We start from the raw sequence: 20,941 nt of genomic DNA, 5'->3' as shown, positions 1-20,941 counted from the left end.
TGGGTTTTGGAAGCCAACAGAAAAAATGTTTTTCTGGGTCTCAGATATTTTGGGAGGCTCCTGAAATCCTGGCTTCTAGTCTGGTCTCCACCACTATGTTGCTGTGGGGCTCTCAGGACTTACCCCACTTCTCTGTGACCCATGCTCGACCCCCTGCCCACTTCACTTCAGCTGTGAAAGGCTATGTACACTGTCAAGTGCATGCCTGCCTGTGTGAATGCCAGGAGTCTAAGCTAGGGCCCCCAGAGCAGAGGGTCAAGAGGGCCTGTTCCACATTATGAAAGACTGCAGGATCTCTCCAGGGGCAGCTGTGGGGCAGAGGGGCTCCAGATTCAGTGGGCAGTCATTTTCCCCCCCTTTATGGCTACCACTGCCCATTAGACATAGGGTTTTGGAGGGGCCAAGGGGCTGGGGAGTAAGGCTTGAGGTCATGGGGTGGGTGGGAGCCTAGTCCTCCACATGGCCAGGCTGTCTGGTCCCCAGGACCTGGGGAACATCGAAGCCTCACCTCCCAGAAGCTGTCGGTGGTCTCCTCTGGAGCTAGTGAGGCCTCATCGTAGGAGCCGGACATGGTGTGGCCGTGGGGGGATGGACAGTTGTGGAGCAGTGGTCACCAAGCTGGGCTGCTCATATGCTGGGAGGGCAGGAGAGAGATCCCTGGAGATGAGGGAAGAGCCCCCGTGGGCCCCATTCCAAGCCTGGGGCCCCAACTTGCTGTGGGGATGAGGGCTCCGCAGGCATGAGCCTCGCATCGGGATGGGGACTTCCTGCCCAGGGACTGGCTCACCATCCCTAGGGTGACCCCAAGATTCACCCCTAGTACCCCTCGTGCCCACCTCCCCTTCTGTCCTCCAAGAGCCCTTCACTCTATACCCTCTCCTTCCTCCCTCCCCCAAATCCGTGCTCCTGCTCCCACGTGGGCACTTCTTCTCCGAAGCCTGCCCCCACCACCAGAGCCATGGTGCCGGCAACTGTTTTGTGCTCCTGGACTCATAGAGCTAGAAGTTGGGGCCAGAAGTTAGAAGTTAGAAGTTGCATATTTGCTTTATCTAAATCTGCGGTTTGCTCCGTAGACACACACAGCTCCTCAGAGCCAGCAGTCAGGCCCATCTGCATGCAGGTCCTGCAGCCCCTCCCCAGGGCCTGGCACTGGGGCTCAGTGAACCCTTGCTGGCTTCTCTGCCCACCTCATCACTGCCCACTCTGACCCAGCTGGATCCTTGCGCCAGGCCCAAAACACCCTCCTCAGCTCCCCCACCCAACGCAGAGTCCCTGGTCTTGCCTCCAGATCCTCCCTGAACCCCCCACCTGGAGCTTGGACCCAAACCCCCTGGGAAGCTGGCAGCAGGGCCCCCTCCCACCTCTGGCCCAGGCTGAGTGCCTCCTCAGTTCTCTGAGCTGCCGGGCCTCTGTAAATGCCCTTCTGACTGCCCTGGTACCCAGCCTCAAAAGCCTCCATTAACGGGCCGGCCCCGTGGCTTAGCGGTTAAGTGTGCGCGCTCCGCTACTGGCGGCCGGGGTTCGGATCCCGGGCGCGCACCGACGCACCGCTTCTGAGGCCACATCCCACATACAGCAACTAGAAGGATGTGCAACTATGACATACAGCTATCTACTGGGGCTTTGGGGAAAAAAAAGGAGGAAGATTGGCAATAGATGTTAGCTCAGAGCCGGTCTTCCTCAGCAAAAAGAGGAGGATTAGCACGGATGTTAGCTCAGGGCTGATCTTCCTCACAAAAAAAAAAAAAGCCTCCATTAACCACTTACATGTCTCCTATGAGTCCTGGACATGCAGCTTCCTGGCCCACAGCTCAGACCACCGCGATCTGTGTGAGTATCAGGCAGCTGTGTGTGCCCTGGATCTGTCGGCTAGCATCATGGCTGGCCAATGTAGGCAGTGTGCTGCCTCAGGGCTGGAGGGGGCACTGCCCTCCTCCCATCCCCCACCCAGGCCTTGCTGCCACCTCAGGCAAGAATGGCTCAGTAGTCAGGAGACAGGACCCAGAGGGCCAGGGGCCTGGTCTTCAAAGGGGCAGCGAGTCCAGGCCGGGCCTGACCCCACTAGGAGCTGCCAGCCTCCAGCAGAGGACAGGCAAGGGACAATCAGGGGACACCTTGCTGCCTCTGCACTGTAGAGGACTATGAACCCTGACCAATGAGGACGCTGGGTGAGGGCTAGCCTCTGCAGGATTCAGCCCAAACTGGGGGTCCAGCGGACCCCCACCCCTCACCAGTAGCTAGCCCTCAGGCTCAGAGCAGATGGTACCAACGTGTGGGGATCGCTGGTCAAGAATGTCCCTCCCCCTCTCTGGCCTCAGTCTCTCCATCTGTCCAGGGGCTAGTGCTCTTTTCCCAGTAATAACCCAGTATTGCCTCTTTGATTCTCTCAAGCACTAAATATACTTTGTTCCTTTCCCCTTAGCAAAACCTCAGACAAACTCCCACAAACTCATTCACAGTCGGGGTGAGTGAGAGAAAGGGTGACTGGATTTCATCAAGGGACAAGAAAAGAGTCTCAATTTTTTTCTTCTTAATTTGGCACTTTTCACTTATAAAGCAGTACTCGCTTCATAAAGACCACTTTGAATTTAGGCATGGAGAAGTAAAAGGCAGGGATATTTGATGAAGGACTTTCAGCCAGCTTAGGTGAGAATCCCTGGGGCCAGAGCCCGGTCCAGAACCCTTGAAGTCACAGAGAACTCTGCTCTTTGGGGTCCTCATAACGTACAGCTTGTCAGCGGGCTGGCGGTGGGGGCAGGAGCAGGGTGGAGGGTAGGGACATTTCCTCATGGGAGTGAAGGGCGAACCCACCCCTGGTAGTGGGGAAGTGACCAGACACAACCTCAGTGGGGCGACTTGGTGCTCTCTCCCGCCACTGCAGAGGTACACATCCTTCTCCCAACAGCCCCGCTCCCAAGAATTTACCTTCCAGCCAGCTGGGCGAACTGAGGACGCCCAATTTCATTTACTGCAGCACTGCTTGTAAAAGCCAAAGGCTGGAAACAACCCAGATGCCCGTCCAGGGACTGGTTAAGTAAATTATGGTGCAGGCCTGCAACGGAATGCTCTGGTCCTGAATGGAACTGTCCCCAAGCCATGCCACTAAAACAAAACGAGCAAGGTGCAGAACAGTGTGGCTGTGATGCTGCCATTTGTATGGGGGGAAATATGTTAGCAGGGAATATTTTTGGAAAGCTGGTAATGGTGGTTGCCTTCAGGGAACTGGGTGGCTGGGGGATGGGGTGGGAGGGAGATTTTTCACTGTAGGTCCTTTTGTGCCTTTTAAATTTTGCCTTGTGTGCATAAACTGCATATTTTTTAAAACCCTCCAGCTTGTGTTGGAGGAGAGCCAAGGGTGCACTCGAAGCATGGAAGGAGGGGACAGTGCAGCTAAGACCTAGCATGTCAGGCTAGAAGAGAACGCACAATGGTGGAGACCACTCTCCACCTTGTCCAGACCCAGGGAGGGTGGACTTGCTGTGGTCCCTCCCTCAGTGCAGGCAGGTACCGGGTCTCCCGGGCCCCCAGCAGAGGTAGCATGTGTAGTGAAAATAGCTGTAGCCTTGGGGTCCCTGCTCGGCCACCAAACTGCTGTGTGGCCTTGGGCAATTCACATGGCCTCCCTGGACCTTGCTGTGAAATGAGGATGATAAGACCCAATTTAAGAATTAGAGGGGACAGGGCCGGCCCTGTGGCTTGGTGGTTAAGTGCGCGCGCTGCGATGCTGGTGGCCCGGGTTTGGATCCCGGGTGTGCATCGAGGCACCACTTCTCCGTTCATCCTGAGGCTGAGTCCCACATACAGCAACTAGAAGGATGTGCAGCTACGACATACAACTATCCACTGGGGCTTTGGGGGGAAAAAATAAAATAAATAAAATCTTTAAAAAAAAAAAAAAAGAATTAGAGGGGACAATGCGAGTCCAGTCCACTCCAGACCAGGGCTGTGCCCACACAGAATTGGCTCAGGGAGTGGATGTGGGAGGGGGCGTGTGAGCCCCCCAGCACCACACAACCAGACCCCCCATCCCACCCTGCCCCCACCTCCTCCAAATCAGCCCCACACCCCCACCCTGGGGGCACGGGGGAGGCTTAATTCTTACCAAGTGCTCTCAATTCCTTCCTGAATGGCAGTCAGGAGCTGCCATCACGGAAAACCTGCACTTCTCAGAGCCAGGAGGCTGGTGTGGCTGGTATCTGCCACTCCCCATGGGCAGGCCCGGTACACTCAGCTTTCGTCAACCCATCAAATGGGCACAAGGCCCATCCGACTTTCTGCGGCCCTCAAAGCCCTTTATCATGAATAACGATAGCTGGCAGTTATGGAGCACACACTTGCCGCCAAGGACTGTTCACATGTCTTAACTCATCCAATCCCCACGAGAACCCTGTGAGGTGGGTGCTGTTATCACCCCACACTGTAGACGGGAGCCCCGAGGCTGAGACATGACGGAAAGAGTTTGCCAGCTCTCATTACCCATTTGTCACCATCGCTGTTGTAGTGGGGGGTGGTCCCATTGCAGGGTGGGCCCTCTCTGTGGAGCCTGGGGAGGTGCCAGGCCTCTCTTCCCATGAGGACAGTGTAGCCCTCGGCCTGCAGAACGGGGGGGCCTGGGACCCTGGCTCCAGCCTACCCCCTGCTGGTGAGATCTTGGCCAAGCCCCTTCAGCTGGGCCTCAGTTTTCTAACAGGTATGGTGGAAAAAATACTTGAGTTTCTTTGGAAGATCAAATGATAAAAGAGTAGTAGCTCTTTTTTGAAAAACACAGACCACTGTGGAAATGTCCCGTGTTCGTCCTGGCCTTCACCTCTCCTTTAGGGAGAAAGGAACCCCAGGGTGAAAGGTGCTGCCCTCAGGCCCCAGGCCTGCTGCACTGCCTCTCACAGACCCCGGAGGGCAGGGGCCCTGGTCGTGGTCTGCCTCCCCCTGGCCTGCAGCAGGGACAGAGAATGAAGAGGGCGAGCCCAGAGAGGGCAGGCCTGGCGTGGACGGCGCAGAGTGGACTCCTGTGTCTTCAGTCACTAACAACCACAGGCCTCTGACCCCAGTGCCTCGTTCTCCTCCCACCCGGCCCAGTCCATTAGCAGATCCTGAGGTCGACTTTCCACCACCCTGGTCCCAGCCCCTATCCCCTCCCTCTTCACTGGTCTTCCCGCCTCTGACCTTGTTTGTCTCCCTCCAGCCCCAGTCTGCTCCCCACACAGCAGCCAGAGGGAAGTGGGGACACCTAAGTCACATCCCACCGTTGCCCTACTCAGAATCCTCCTGTGGCTCCCATTTCAGAGCAAGAGTCCAACTCCTTGCCGAGAGGCCCTGCGTGACCTGCTGTCCCACCCCTCACCCCTCTACCGTCACCTTCCACCACTCTCACTCTCCTCTAGCTCCACTGATTTCCCTGCTGTTCTAACCCCAGGGCCTTTGGACCTGCTGGAATAGTCCCCATCCCAGATTTCCAGCTCTGCTCAAATGTCCTGGCCTTGCCCCATTTAAACTTGCAATCCTTTTCCACCTCCAGCACTCCCCTCCCTTTCCTCACTTTATTATTACCCACAGTACTTGCCACCATGTGACAGGCTCTTAACATTACAGTATTCATCATGTTTAGTGTCTTCCCCTCCCACTAGAATGTCAGCTCCGTAAGGTCAGCAATTTTTGTCTGTCTGGTTCTCTGGTATTTCCAGCATCCAGACCAATGCCTGGCACATAGTAAGTAAATACTATACAATACATAAATATGATACACATTTGTTGAATGAATGAATGCCAAGGACCTTCTGGAACATTTATTCATTAAATAACAGAAACACTGAATTCTGTACTCCAGAGCCAAACACAGTCACCCACACACAGTAGGTGTTCAAATGTTGATAATGACGGTGATATAACCAAGAGCTAGAATCCCACAAGAGGGGGTCCCAGATCCCACCTGTCCTCTGTTTCCCTGGATTCTCCTGGCATCCCCTTCCTCTCCTCTTGGTCGACCCTCAGGGTCCAGTTCCAGGGCCTCATCCTCCCTGATCCCCCATGATGATTCTGCCCTCCAGATGGTGCCCTCCCTCCTTAGGGATCTCACGGCATGCAGACAGAAGAGGCATCCACAGCCTCGGGCTGTTACATTATCCCTCTCTTCACTCTCCCTTTATATCAACTAAGACAACCATTTTTGAGTACCTGGGATGTGCCAGCCTCTACATATACTTTATTTCTAATCCTCATGACAACCCATTGAGATGGGTGGTGACTTCCCCGCCTTATCTGAGACTCAGAGAGGTTAAGTGACTTGTCCAAAGTCACACAGCAGTGAGAAGGCAGAGTCAGATACAGACCCAGAGGTGAGTCCCTCCCCTGCCCCTTCCTCCCAGGTGCCTGGTCCAGAGCCAGCACTCCGTAGGGGTCACCCCAGCCCTCTTGGCCTAAGGGACCGGCTCAGCTCAAACCTGGGAAGGGCCATGGGGAAGCCAGAGCTGGCCCCCCAACCCAGGGTGGGTCTCAGGTCCCACCAACACTCCCAGCAGCCCCCCTGCTCCTCGCCTCACCCAGAGACGGACGGGCTCACCACACCTGACTTGGGGCCACACGAGGACTCTTACCAGCCTCTGCTGGGGCTTCAGATGCAGCCAGAAGGGTCCAGGTTAGCTGTAAGGTGCTGTGCTCCACTCCTCCCCCTGACATGCACCCCAGGCTCATTCCAGCCTCTGCTCCTCTGCTCACGCCCTCCCCCTGCCTGCAGTGCATGCCGTCCTCCCCCCAATCACCCACCTCTCCCCAAAATAACCCTGCTTCCCTTCAAGGGCCAGCTCAGTCCCACCTCCTCCTAGAAGCCTTCCCTGAATATCCCAGCCCTCACCTACCTCACCCCCACACGCTGGTGTGGTTCCTAGTCACCCTCTGCCATAAACCCTGTCTTGCTGGATCAGGGTGGCAACCTGCCCTCCCGACACGCACAGACACTCCCGCCAGGTTAGCACTGAGAGCAGACTAGTCAGGAGCACTGCCGTGGGGCCAGAACAACTGGATTCAAGTCCCGGCTTTGCCACTTACTGGCTGTGTGACTGGCAAATTGCTTAAACTCTCTGTGCCTCAGTTTCCTCGCCTGCAAAATGCAGGTGACGATACCACCTACCCATGGAGTTGGTGTGAGGACAAGATGAGTAGCCAGTGACAGGAAGCACCATGTTAACTGTGATGATTCTTACAGGTCTTGTTACCCGTGCCTCCCACAGCCACAGAGCTTTCCAAACAGGAGACTCATCTCTCTGGATGACCTCACACCTCCTTCTCCCCTCTGGGCTTACACCCCACAGACCTTGGGTAAGGACTGAATTGTGTCCCCCCAATTCATATGTTGATGCTCTACCCCGCAGTGTGACTGTATCTGGAGACAGGGCTTTCAGGAGGTAACTGAGGTTAAATGAGGTCATAAGGGTGAGGTTCTAATCCACTAGGATCAGTGTCCTTATAAGAGGAGGAAGAGAGAAGTACACGCACTGCTCTGAAGAAAGGCCACATGAGGACACAGCGGGAGGGCAGCCGTCTGCAAGCCAGGATGAGAGGCCTCACCAGGGACCCAGTAGGCTGGCACCTTGATCTTGGACTTGCAACCTCCAGAACCATAAGAAATAAATGTCTGTTGTTTAAGCCCCCCAGTCTAGCCATTTTGTTAAGGCTAGCACAGAAAAAGGCAAGATGCATGGCCCGGTCCATGCAGGACGTCCTGTCCAACCCGACGCCCCTGGGCTAACTGCCCAGCCAGAGGGGCATTGGATCCCCCCTCCTTGAGGGCCGAGTCACAGGCCCCCCATTACAGCACAGACGCAGAGGGCCAGCCACCCAGGCAGAGACTCCTGGCTTTCAATTGCAGCCCTGATCCCTGCGGTGCAGCTCTGGGCTACAGCAGTGAGCGAGACAGGAAATTCCCTGTCCTCATGGAGCTGACATTCTAGAAGGCCTAGACAGACAACAAACCAGATGACTAAGTGTATGAGCGCATGTATTAGAAGGTGACAGGGCTACGGAGAATAAGGCAGGGAAGGGGACAGGGAGGGACGGCGGGGCTCGGAGTGACGCTGTCTTACACAGGATGGTCAGAGGAGGCCATTCTCAGAAGTGACATTTGAGCAAAGACCTGAAGGGGGTGAGGGAGGGGGCCTGCAGATATCTGGGGGCAGAGCAGGCAGGCAGAGGGAAGAGCCAGTGCAAAGACCCTGAGGCGGAAGTGTGGCTGCCACAACAAGGGGGTCACGTGAGTGAGGGGAGAAGGGAGGGTGAGGTCAGGGAGGCTGGGGGAGGATGCAGATCACATGGGGCCTGGTAGGTCAGAGTGAGGCCTGTGACTTTTCCCACACCGAGTGAGATGGGAGCCACTGCGGGGTTTGAGAAGAGGTGGGAAGTGATCTGGCTTAGGTTTTAAGGGATCCCTGGCTGCTGGGGGAAGCAGACCACAGTGGGGCAAGGAGGACGGGGAACCTGCTGGCAGGCAGCTGCCATTCTCCAGGTGAGAGAAGATGGTAGTGATGCTGCACGCAGGGGGAAGCGGTTGGGGTCTGGAACTACTGTGAGATGGTTTGGATGTGAGAGTGAGAGGGAGAAAGAGTCAGGATGGCTTGGGGTTTGGGCCTGAGCAGCTGGCAGGTGGGGGGCTGTTTCCCGAGATGGGAGCACGGTGGGAGGAACAATTTGGGGGAGATGGGAGCTCAGTTTTGGAGCCCTGAGATGCCCATTCAGAGCCAAATGGAGACGTCTCCTCTCTCCCCCAGAACTCCTGTATTGGGGGGCATGTGAGGAGGGGCCAGCCTGGGGCTGAATTATTCCTCCAGTCCTGGGCCCCAGCCCCCTGGCTGAGCCCAGGCCTCTGAGTGCTCCTGGGGCCTCGCTTCAGCTCCCGCTGACATGAGGAAGGCTGCTGCGGGGAGGCTGGGGCCCCGACCTGGCTTGTAGGCAGGTGGGCCCACTGGGTGTGATGGGGTGTGGTTGGGAAATGTACCCCAGGAGGCCATTCCGGTGGGCTCATTGCCCCAGAGTCTGGGGGCAACAGAGTGTAGGAGAGAGACAGAGCAAGCAAAGACAGACCCCAGGGACACGTGGGACAGAAAAAAGGCGAGGGGGAATGTGGCCTAGAGAAGGCAGGCCAGGGGTGGGGGAGGAGGGCCAGGGACAGCCCCTTCCAGCTCCTGCCAAATGAACTGCCCCCAGGCCTCAGCAGCCCCCTGTTCTGGCCGGGATGGGGCAGGCGCAGCTGCAGGAGGCGAAGCAGGGCGGACGCCAGCGCCGGTCCCAGGCCCTGGTGGGCAGCAGGGCGACGGGGTTCCGAGAAGCAGGGCGAGACAGCGACAATGTACACGGGGTTCTTGGCTGCCGGCTCCTGGGCAGATCTATGTCCCCACCCTGCTCCTGCCATCCCAAGACCTGCCCTCTCACCTCTCAGGCTCTTAATCCCAAAGTGGGAGGCCCCTGTGCCTAATACTCAGCAGGTGCAACCATCAGTTGCAGAAATGAACCAAGCCATGTCAGCCTCTCAGCATGTATTCCCCCACCCATCACAGGCCCCGGGACCCCTCCTCAGTCCCCGCACCAGGTGCTCTGACCCCCAAGTGCCCAGGGGAAGGGGAAGCTCCACAATGTGGTACCAGGGCCCAGCAAAGGGCCCAGCCAAGTGCTCAGGGGGTGCCGGGTAGATAAGGCAGTGGGAGAAGGGGCAGACCCTTTGCCATCCAGGCACCCTAAGCACACCTAAGGTTGCACACACCAACCCCCTGCCCCTCTCAGGCCAGGATCTCCTCCCCACGCCAGCCAAGGCCCTTCAGCTCCATCCCAGGGCAAACCCAGACCAGGTGCCCCGCACCCACTGCACTACCACAGGCCGATGCTGTCCCCGGTGCCCAGAGCCCAGGCAGTGCAGCCCAGTTCCTCCCCAGGCCCAGCCCCACCCCCTCTGAGCACCGGCAGAGGCTCCTCCGCAGTGCCCGAGCTCCCCCAGCAGCAGCCCGGTCTGTCCCCAAGAGCGATGCAGCACAGAGACAGAGAGAAGGGGAGGGAGGGTCACAGGCACCCCCACCAGATCGGGGCCTGCTCTCCTGTACTCCGACATGGAGACCCTGGGCTTGCTGGGGGTGGGACAGGGGTCCTTTGGGGGATCTGGGGATCTAGGTCTGTAGGGAGAACAAAGAGGGGGAGGGCCTGAGCTTGGAGGAGAAGGAGAAAGACACCTCCTCCCTGACCAGGGGGCTCAGCCCAATGCCTGAGACCATCGGGGCCAGCAGGGCGGCTGCTGGTGTGGGGTGGGAGGTGGGTCTGTCTGTGGTTCCAAATGGCCAGGGTCTAGCAGTGCCCTGAGTAGGGGCAGGGGACATCCTCACTTCTCCCTGCGCGCCCCCATAGCCTCAGCCCTGGGAGGAGCAGCACTGGGGGTCCCCAGAAGCTCCAGCCCCTCAGCCCACTTCCCCAGGGAGGAGGGCACTTCTGCAGTCAGGACCTGTGGCAGTGGTGGAGACAGGGACGAGGTGCAGAGGAGAGGCAACAGGGGCAGTCCCCCTGACCAGGAGGACCCCAGTTCTGAAGAGGGCCTCCCAGGAGGCTGGCTGCTCCCTACCGAGGCCCACTGGCTCTGGCCCCTCCAGCCCCTGTGCTTGCTTCCAGGTGCTGCTGGTCGGAAGGCAGGGGCAGCGCCGGGGCCCCACTCCAAATGCAGCCTCTTGCAGCTGTCCCCATCAGGAGGCCTACCTGGGCCCGTCTGGGCACCAAGCCAGGGGCAGGCAGGAGTGCACTGCCCCCGCTGGGCCAGGCCAGGGCCAGAGGGGCTGGCCGTCCTCCTTCTCCGTGGTGGCGGGCGGGGAGGGAGCCTGGCGCCTGGGCGGGGGGCTCTGTCCTCTTGGGTCCCCTCCACCGCTTGCTCAGGAAGCCAGCAGCGCCAGAACTGCAGAAGCCAGCTCCCCGCCCCCCACCGCCACCTCCTCCCCCTCCCTCCTCCCAACCCACCTCCTTCTCCAGCCACCCACCTCCTTCAGCTCGTTTCTATGGCAACTGAGCAATGCTCGCCGACAGCCTCCCTCCCGTGTACACCAGGCGACGCCCGCCTTCTACATGGCGCCCCCATCAACACCGGGCGGGCGCGCAAACTTCACCTTCACAGAGACGCTGGTGAACACAGGCTCCCGCGGCCACTCTCGACTGTGGGGGACCCTGCTCCAGCCCCTTTTCTCTCTTTCTCCTCAAGACCCTGCCTCCCAGCGTCCCTACCAGACACTGTAAGCTGTATCTTTCCATGCACTTCCCTCAGGTCCTTAAAATCTTACTGCAGCTGCTCTGTAAAACACTATCTGCTTAATCATTTATTCTCATTCAGGCATTCCTCAAAATTTTATTTCGAGTCTTTTCTGGGTCAGGCCAAGTGTGAGATGCTCATCTACAATCTCATTGCAAGAGATTCCATACCCATTTTACAGATTAGAAACTGAGGCCCACAGTAGTAAAACAACTTGTCTGGGCATCCAAGACCCCTGGGCTTGTTATTGCCAGTGAGGCCTTGTGATTCCAACTCTGGCGCCTCTCCCACAGGCACGGCTGTCACATACCTCTCAGAGCAAACATCTAGGCTTGCACTACACACGTATGATCCATATGCCCCAACATGTGTCCATGCACACGTGCACCCCAACAACACACTATACATACAAACACCCCTTACATGTACTTCCACACATGCATTTCCACAAGCCTGTGTGTCTACCTATACACACACAGGTAACACACACACACACGCACATAACTGTAACACTAATATCAGCACACACACATCTTTAAGACATGTGTACACACATCTACATGGATCCAGAACGTGCAACACACAAACCCTTCCTACACAAAATTGCAGCTGTAGACACAAGCCCCCAACACTAGCCTCATGGGAGGGGATCAATGACACAAGTAAAAGTGTCCCAACCAGGGGAATGGATGACGAGCCACCTCCTGGGAAAGGATCTGTCTGCTCCACACCTGCCCTCTAGGGATCGGATGCTAATCTGCCCTCTGTGTCCCAGCTCTGCTGCTGGAGGAGACGAGGGTGGGGGTGGGGACAGGGTTACCCTTCCCGATGCCCCCTCCCCCCTTCTGAAAGTCCTCTGTCTGGTCCAGACTAGATCCTCCCTAGAGCCCCTGGGCCAAGGATGCTCACAGATATCCCCACCCACCCCCCTGGTTGCTGTCCAGTCCTGGTACTTGGAATTATGACAGGGTAGAGAAAAATGGGGCCCTCCTCCTCAGAGGGAACTCCAGGCTTCACACTGCCTTGCCGCCCCCCAGGAGGGACAAGGTCCAGTGGGGCGGGGGCGGGGGGTAGACCAAGTGGGGACTGGGGCCAAGGACGCACAGCGTGCCCCACGGGATGCGCTGTCCCCAGCCCAGCACCACCTCAGAAGGACCTCAGGCAAAGAGCATTGCAGCCCCTGTGCCCCAGGGCAATCCTCAGGGACCCCACACAGCCCAGAAGGGGCAGATACAATCAGAATGAACCAGAAGCCCACTGAAAATTAGGCAAAAAACTGCCTCTCAGTAATAATGATGGCCCCTTCCATATTTCATCCCATCTAAGACCCTCTCCATCATACGACTGCTGCCAATCAAACTAAGACACGCTATAAACTGTATGGAGCATCCAAATTCCAGAGATGTCAAAAGTGAGGGGGAAGATCATCTCAGAAGAGATGACATTGGGCTTTTCATTCATTCCACAGATACTGACTAGGCACCCGCCATGTGCCAGGGGCTGTTCTGGGTGCTGAGACACAGCCGCGGGCAAAACACAGTCCCTGCCCGAGGGTGACAAGCTCGTGGAGTCCCTGACTCCTGTTCTCCCACAGGTGAGGTCACAGGACTGACTAAGATACAGAGGCTCTGAGAGACTGAGCGATTTGCCCAGGTGACAAAGCCAGGAAGTGCCTGGGCTGGGATTTGAATCCTCTGTCTGCCAAGTTTTCTCCAATGCTCCACATTGGTTCTATTAAGAAAGATCTGACTGGGAAGCAGAGCAACAGTCACCAAGCTTCTAGGAGTTTCACAGCCAAGTGTACTTTTCATCCTTAGATCAAAGGCAGGACAGGGTCACATGCACTTCAGTGCCAGTCAAATAGTGGGCATGAGTGAGGATCCCCACAAACGCCCTCAGAGGTGATTTCCAGCCTGGCCTTCCTTGGGCCAAAAGCCTGACGCTGGGGGTCCCCAGGCCTGGAGGTCCTCAGCAGAGGGTCAGCTGGAGGCCAAGGCCAGGAGGGTGGGGATGCCTGGCGCCTGAGAGCAGAGGCTCCCTGGAGAGCAAGGAGACCTCAGAGAGGGGGGGAGAGGGATTGAGTTCCCAGGCGCTGTAAGCAGAGCCCCCTGCCCGCCTGCCCTGCCGGCCCCCAGCCCCAGATCATCTTTCTCCTAAAGAGCCGGCTCCATTCAGGACACCAAAGACAGCCGCCCCCCATCCCACCCCTCCGTTAGCCTGACCCAGCCCCATCTGCCGCCTGGCAGACCCCCGGGTTCTGCCCTACTACACTCAGACAGGCTCTGTGGGAGAAGCTGACTCCTCTGTCACCCACTCCTTCCCCAGCCCAGAGAGCATCCACTCCCACCCCACCCTTTCTGTCAGCCTGATCCAGCCCACCTGCTGGTGGGAGGGTCCCCAAGATAGATGTTATGAGGAAGGAAGACAAGATTCGGATAGCCTTAGTGTTTGTCAAAGTCTACACAATAAGAGACCCCAAAACCAGCAAAAATATGAGTATTAGGTTATGCCATGTCAGGACAGCCTGTGCCCCTTGAAACTACTCTATCTTTTACCATCTCCTACCTCCTCTGTCTCCCTCTTCCCAAGTGGAACCCCACTCAGGGGAAAGTTGTCTTCTGCCAGTTTTGTTGGAGCTGTCTCTGCATATGTTAATTGGGCTAGAAACATATTAAGGAGTCATCCATCTGCAGTCCCCTACTCCCCCACTTGCAGGCCCCAGACAGGCCCAGGGACACCCCCTACACCACACACCACACACCACACACCACACACACACACACACACACACACACACCATGCCCGACTCAGCTCCTAGTCTGGGACCCCCTACACCACACACCACACACCACACACACACACACACACACACACACACCACACACACACACACACACACACACACACACACACATCATGCCCGACTCAGCTCCTAGTCTGGGACCTTAACCATGTTCCAGTGCAACAGGTGGGATCAGTGTACAAAAGAGGAAGAGGCTCACCCAGGCCACAGAGCAGCTGCCCTAGAGACCCCCAGGAGAAGCCCACCCCTTTTGTCACCGCCTTCTCGCCCAACCTGAAGAGCATCCATTGCCTCCCCTCTCCCACCCAGTCCGCACAGTTATCCCACGTGTTCCCAGCACCAGGGCAAATGCAACTCAAAATTCGGGCTCATTAGCTGCTGCTTTGCATCTCATTTGCATAATGTTCCCATGACTGTCAAAATGCCAGAATCCTCTCCAAACCCCCGCCCATGACAGGCAGGGCTGGCCAGCTCTGCAGAAACACAACGGACAAGGCTCTGGTGAGGTATGCATGGGGCTAAATGTGTGGGCAGAGGGAGAGCAGAGGGAGAAAACCAGCGTGACTCGAGCTTCAGATCTCAAAGGCACCCAGAGAAGGGGCAAAAGATGCTCACAGAGCACCTGCTAAGTCCAGGCACCGTGCACAGTGCTTTACACACTTCACCACTTGTTTTCCACAAGAAGCCATTTTACAGGTGTGGAAACCGAGGCTCAGAGTGGTTAAGGTCTCACTACTCAATACCTGGAGCCCAGGACCAGCAGCTCAGGCATCACTGGGAGCTGGCAGGAAATGTAGAATCTCAGGTCCCACCCCAGACCTCCTGAATCAGAATCTGCATCGTCCCAAGATCCCAGGAGATCAGAGTGAGAAGCACTAGGTTAAGGGACTTGCCCCGTGATTCAGCTGGAAGATGAAGCTGGTGTCAGAACGCAGGTGTGTCTGACCAAATCCCATGCTAGTATCTTCAACGCATTTAACAAATATTTCCTGGGGACCTACTATGTGCAGCATCGCTCCGGGCAGTGGGACACAGCAGACAACTACGAGATAACCTGGTGGACGTTTCATGCCAAAGGGGGAGACACACAACAAATGAACAATAGAAGTTCAGGTGGTGACTAGGACTATCATGAAAAATTATGTGGGTAAAGGCAGAGAGAGGATGAGTGGGGGCCATTTTAGAATCCCTCTTGGAAGAGATGACATTTGAACAAAGACCTAAATAAAGGGGAAAAGGGAGGTATGTGATGATCTGGGGGAAGAGTGTTTCTGGCAGAGGGAACAGCAAAAGCAAATGTCCTGAGGCAGAAGTAAGCTAGGCACAATGAAGGCACCCCAAAACTGAATGGATGGATGGATGGACGGATGGGTAGGTAAACGAAGGGATGGCAGACAGAGGTGGCCAACAAGGTAGGAATAAAGAAGAGGCTGGCAGGGGCTGCATCTTATAGGGCCTTGTAGGCCATGGTAAGGACTCTGGATTTTATGCTAAGTATGTAGGGAAGCCATTGGTATTTTTGAGCAAGGCGGGAAAGGATCCGATGTATGTTTTCAAAAGAACACTGTGGCTTTTATGTGGAAGAGTGACTAGAAGGGGCCAAGGGCTGAAGCAAGGAGACCAGTTAAGAGGCTTCTGCAATATTTATTCCCAACAGAAATGGGTGCTTGCGGCCACTAACGCACATGTCCAAGAACATCTGTAGCAGCTTTGTTCATAACAGCTGGAAGCAGCCCAAATGCCCCTCCACAGGAGGACTGATAAACAAATTGTGTGGTTTATTGTCTGAGATCGAGGTAGTTTGCTTTTTCACTGCTGTATAGGATTCCACTGTGCAAATTCTACCGTGTGGTTTGTTCACATAGTTGAATACTCTACAGCAATGAAAAATACCCAACCACACACCACCACATGGAAAAATTTCAAGACATCACGCTGAGCAAGAGAAACCAAACTTTAAAGAACATACATAGTGGATTCTATTTATATGAAGTTCAAGAACAGGTAAATCTGGACTTCTGGTTCCTGGGAGAGATGGAGTAGATGTACTTCTCCCTATTCCTCCTGCAAAGTACAGCTAAAAGCCTGGGATGTTATATACAAAACAAGCCTATGAAGACTCTAAAAGGGGAGAGAAGAAGGCAGACTGAGTAGGGACCTCACGACCCAAAAAACAACAGAACAGTGAGTTCTCTGGGTTTTCTTTTTGCCCAATATATCCCAGATTTGGAGCTGAAGAAGTCAGCAACCCAGAAACACCAATGAATATGGACAAAAACAGCCCCAAGAAAAGCCTGCTCTCTCTAGCCAGAGGACTGGGAAAGGCACATTCTAGCAAGACAAAAACCTTTAAAACAATAAATGCCCTACTCTAGCCAAACACCATGAAAAAAACTGCAGCCCCAGCCCCATGAGCAGGCGGAGTGGGGAGCCTTGCCTGGCTGTGAACAGTGCCCCATCCCCCACCACCAGGGTGGTAACAGAAGAATGAGTGGGGAGCCAGGACCTCCACTGTCACCCGGTGGTAACAAAGCACCCCTCCCCCTCCACACTGGGTTGCTGTCAGAGGAGGCCTAGTCAGGACTTTCACCATCCCCCAGCAGTAACAAGTCAGTGGAGACCACATGGGGAGCAGTGATGAGCTACCTCTCCCTTCCCAGGCAGGGAAGTATCAGTGGAGGTCTAGTGGGAAGCCAGAACTCCCACCCCTGTCCAGGAGTAAGCAGGCACCCTGGTCCCCCACCAGGCTGTCAACCAAGGTCAAGTAGGGAACCTAGACTTCCACCCCGACCTGGCATCAATAACGTGCAGTATTAGAGGAGGCCTGCTAAGACAGAAGATTTCAGCAAGAGCCAGGGTCTCGTAACATAATACCCCAAACATCCAGGATAAACAAAAAAGTCGGGCCGGCCCCGTGGCTTCGCGGTTAAGTGCGTGAGCTCTGCTGCTGGCGGCCCGGGTTCGGATCCCAGGCGCGCACCGACGCACCGCTTCTCCGGCCATGCTGAGGCCGCGTCCCACATACAGCAACTAGAAGGATGTGCAGCTATGACATACAACTATCTCCTGGGGCTTTGGGGGAAAAAATTTAAAAAGGAGGAGGATGGGCAATAGATGTTAGCTCAGAGCCGGTCTTCCTCAGCAAAAAGAGGAGGCTTAGCATGGATGTTAGCTCAGGGCTGATCTTCCTCAGAAAAACAACAACAACAAAAAACAAAAAAGTCACGTGTCATACCAAGAACCAGGAAAACCTCCACCTGAACGGGAAAAAGCAGCCAACAGATGCCAACACCAAGATGACACAAATATCGGAATTATCTGCAAGGATGTTAAAGCTGCAATCTTAAACACGCTTCAACAAGCAATTATGAACACACTTGAAACAAATGAAAAAACAGAAAGCCTTAGTAAAGAAATAGAAGATATTAAGAAGAACCAAATTGAAATTTTAGAACCAAAATCTCATTGAATGGACTCAAAAACAGAATGGCAACAAGAGGAAAGAATTAGTGAACACGCAAATAGACAATAGAAATTACCCAATATTAACAACAGAGAGAAAATAGACTGAAAAGAAAAATGAACACAATCTCAGAAATCTGTGGGACTATAACAAAAGATCCAACATTCATGTTGTTAGAGTCCCAGAAGGAGAGAAGAAAGAATGTGCGGCTGAAAAAGTACTCAAAGAAATAGTGGCTGAAAAAAAATCCCAAATTTGGCAAAAGACATATGCCTACAGATTTAAGAGCTTAGTTAACTCCAAACAGGTAAACCCCAAGAAATCTACTCCAAGTCACATCATGATCAAACTCCTGAAAACTAAGGACAAAGAAAAAATCTTGAAAGCAGAGAGAGAAACGATATCCTACCCAAAAGGGAAAAATAATTCAAATGACAGCAAATTTCTCGTCAGAAACCATGGAGGCCAGAAGTGGCAGAATATTTTTCATTTGCTGAAAGAAAAGAACTGTCAGCTCAGAATACTATCTTCAGTGAAAATATCCTTCAGGAATTAAGAGGAAATCAAGATGTTCTCAGATGCTTCTGGGAGCCATCAACAGGAAGGAGCATGAGGCTGCTTTCTGGGGTACTGGAAATGTTCTCTACCCTAATCTGAGTGGTGGTTTCACAGGTGTTTACACATGTACAAATGCATTAAGTTACATACCTAAGATTTATGAACCTCACTGTAAATGTTATACTTCAATTAAAAAAAAAAATGAGGCTATCGCAATAGTCCAGGTGAGCAACGATGGATGATGGTGCAGCGGTAAAGTCTGATTCAGGACACCCTCCGGAGGTGGTACCACAGGACTTGCTAAGGTTTGGATGGATCGTCCCCCGTGACACCACTTCCATGAACACCACCAGCCATTTTCTCCCCACTGGTATCTCAGGGGAATTAAACTGAACAAGGATGCTCACAACCAGAGTGTGACACAGCAACTCATACCAGCTTTAGCACTGGGCATACAGCTGGTGCTCAATGCATGCTCCAGCCTGGCCAACAGTGCTGACAATACTCATAACCCCTCACTTCCAACTGGTGGTTCAGATTCACAGAGCACTGTCCTCCTCTTTCCTCTGGAGTCTGTACTTAACCTCTGTCTTACACACAAGGAAACAGAGAATGAGAGAAGCTCACAGCGACTTGAATTAGGCCTTTGGATTCCAAAGGCAGTGCCCTTTCCAGGGGCTCTCAGGCCTTAGCAAGCATCAGAACCAACTGGAGTTTTGTATAAAATGGAGATTCTGGCCACAGCCACAGAGATTCTGATTCAGTAGGGATTTTGGTTGTCTATTGCTGCATAACAAAGCTCCCCAGAATTTAGTGACTTCAAACAATGATGTATTGTATTGTGTGATTCTGCAGGTTGGCTGGGTTCAGCTGGGGGGTTCTTCTCTTCTCCACGGCAGAAATGTCCAAGATGGCTTCTTCATCCACATGACTGACCCTCAGCTGGGATGGCTGGGGGAGCCAGCAGCTGGCTGGCTGCCTGTCCCTACGCCTCCCCATCTCCCTCCTGTCCCCCCCATCCCTGTCTTTCCCCCTACATGGTCTCTCCAGCAGGGGAGCTGGACCTACTTACACAGCAGCTCAGGACTGCAAGAGCAAGCACTCCAAGAGGACAAGCTCCAGTGTCTGAGCGCTTGTCTATCAAGCCTCTGCTTCAGTCATGCTGGCCAACGTCTCATTGGCCAAAGCAAGTCACATGGCCAAGTCAATGCCAGGGAGCGGGGCCACAGCAGGGTGTGAACACCAGGACGGTGGGTTCACTGGTGGGGTAGGGAGCACCAATGTACCACACCACCACAGTAGGTCTATGGTGGGGCCCAGGAATTTGCATGTTTTATGACATTCTCTCCAGGTAGTTTCCCACTGTGATACTACGGGCGTTCCAGTGACCACACTTCGAGATCTGGTCCTATCCTCTAACACCTGTTCTATAACACCACCATCAAAAAGGTTTTTAAATCTCCCCACCTGTTCTGGCCACTGATCGAAGGGAATGCCACAGACACAACTGCTGTCCTGGGGGGCTGACACACACACACTGGGACACAAGAATGCTGTTCAGACACTCGCTTCTTCAACAAGCCTGAGACTCTGGCATTTCGTCCTGACTTGGCCCCATTCCAGCCAAGTGACCTGGCACAGGTCGCTCTCTCTCTGGGGGTCAATTTGCTCCCCTCAAAGTGAGAGGGTTGGACCAGATTAGCAATCTCTAACCTCTGCACCACTGGGGGACCCTTTATGTATTTCTTCACCCAAGGAACCCCAGGTTTTGAAAGATTTTTATGTACCAAAGACACATGCTAAGTAATTTTTAAAAAATTGAAAAACAAATGAGTTTTTACTCAAGTAATTAATGAGTAGAGTTTCTGATCAGCATGGGATAACTAATATTCTATGCTGAATTGAGATAACTCCCACCAAAAGCAAAGAGCCTATAGACTAGGCTGCCTCAGCTTGGGAAATTTAATTTGGGCACAGCTTTTTGCAATATTCAAAATAACCAAGCCCCTCTCTCGAATCGTGGGGGCCTCCAGCCGAGAGTGACTGGACAAGGTGTCCTCTAAGTAAGACCCCGTCCAGCTCTAAGTAGTCTGTGTGCTGAGCGCCTCTCAGGGCCCACCATGAGCCAGCACGCTGCCTACTACCATGGGGAACACTCAGGGCATCTAAGGCTGCACTGACCATTACAGTAGCCACTAATGACATTTGACAATTGAAATTTAAGTTAAATAGAGTTAAATAAAATTAAAAATTCAACTCCTAAAAAAAAAATCATTTCCTCAGTTGCACTAGCCACATTTCATGTGTTCAACAGCCACATGTGGCTAGAGGCTACCACACTGGACAGTGCAGACACAGAACATTCCCATCATCATGGAAAGTTCAAATGGACCATGCTGGAAGGTATGGCCAAATAATAAATGTGGGCACGTCCAACATGACACACTCATGGGGCCCCCAAGGAGAGTTCCTACACATCAGACTCCAGCTGCTCCACTGCTGGTATGATACGACGGAGCTGCCTTTCTTGGACAAAAAAATTGGCTCCAAAACAGTGCAAAAATCACACTTAGGGATGCAGCCAACCTTTAAAATCATGTACTATATTTAGAGAGAAGATGATTAAGCTCCTGGTAAAACTGCATTGCCAATAATACTTGCAGTAAGCCACCAAGCATGACTCCTGCCAGAACCCAGTCCCCTTCAGATTCCCCCCTCCTCCAAGAGGAGAGAGCGAGGGCCTGTGTGTTGTCTTATCCTGACAGAGAGAAACCTCTTTGACTCTGCAAGTCCCATCCTTTGCATTCTATAGTATTTCTGTGTCTATTTCTAAAGAAAGGGCTGCTGTGCAAGGGGA

General features: G+C 54.1%; 1 protein-coding gene across 2 annotated transcripts in view; it reads right to left on the bottom strand.

Moving 5' to 3' along the window:
• PACSIN1 (protein kinase C and casein kinase substrate in neurons 1) overlaps nucleotides 1-20,941 on the bottom strand; it is a 55,810-nt gene that overhangs the window by 7,695 nt on the left and 27,174 nt on the right. The window contains exons 1-2 of one of the 2 annotated variants that reach the window (XM_014782803.2): nucleotides 10,720-10,794; nucleotides 509-634 (exon numbers count right to left, since the gene is read on the bottom strand). In XM_014782803.2, the coding sequence (XP_014638289.1) occupies nucleotides 509-571 (63 nt within the window). In that variant the 5' untranslated portion in view covers nucleotides 572-634; nucleotides 10,720-10,794. Of the gene's footprint in view, nucleotides 1-508; nucleotides 635-10,719; nucleotides 10,795-20,941 lie in introns of those variants that run through there. The other variant, XM_004424247.3, reaches the window with a different exon arrangement.

This window comes from Ceratotherium simum, chromosome 13 (assembly GCF_057802395.1).
Source record: "Ceratotherium simum simum isolate JZ-2026a chromosome 13, ASM5780239v1, whole genome shotgun sequence".
Lineage (NCBI taxonomy): Eukaryota > Metazoa > Chordata > Mammalia > Perissodactyla > Rhinocerotidae > Ceratotherium > Ceratotherium simum.
The sequence above is the reverse complement of the archived record's forward strand: the minus strand, read 5'-3'. Positions and strand labels throughout refer to the sequence as shown.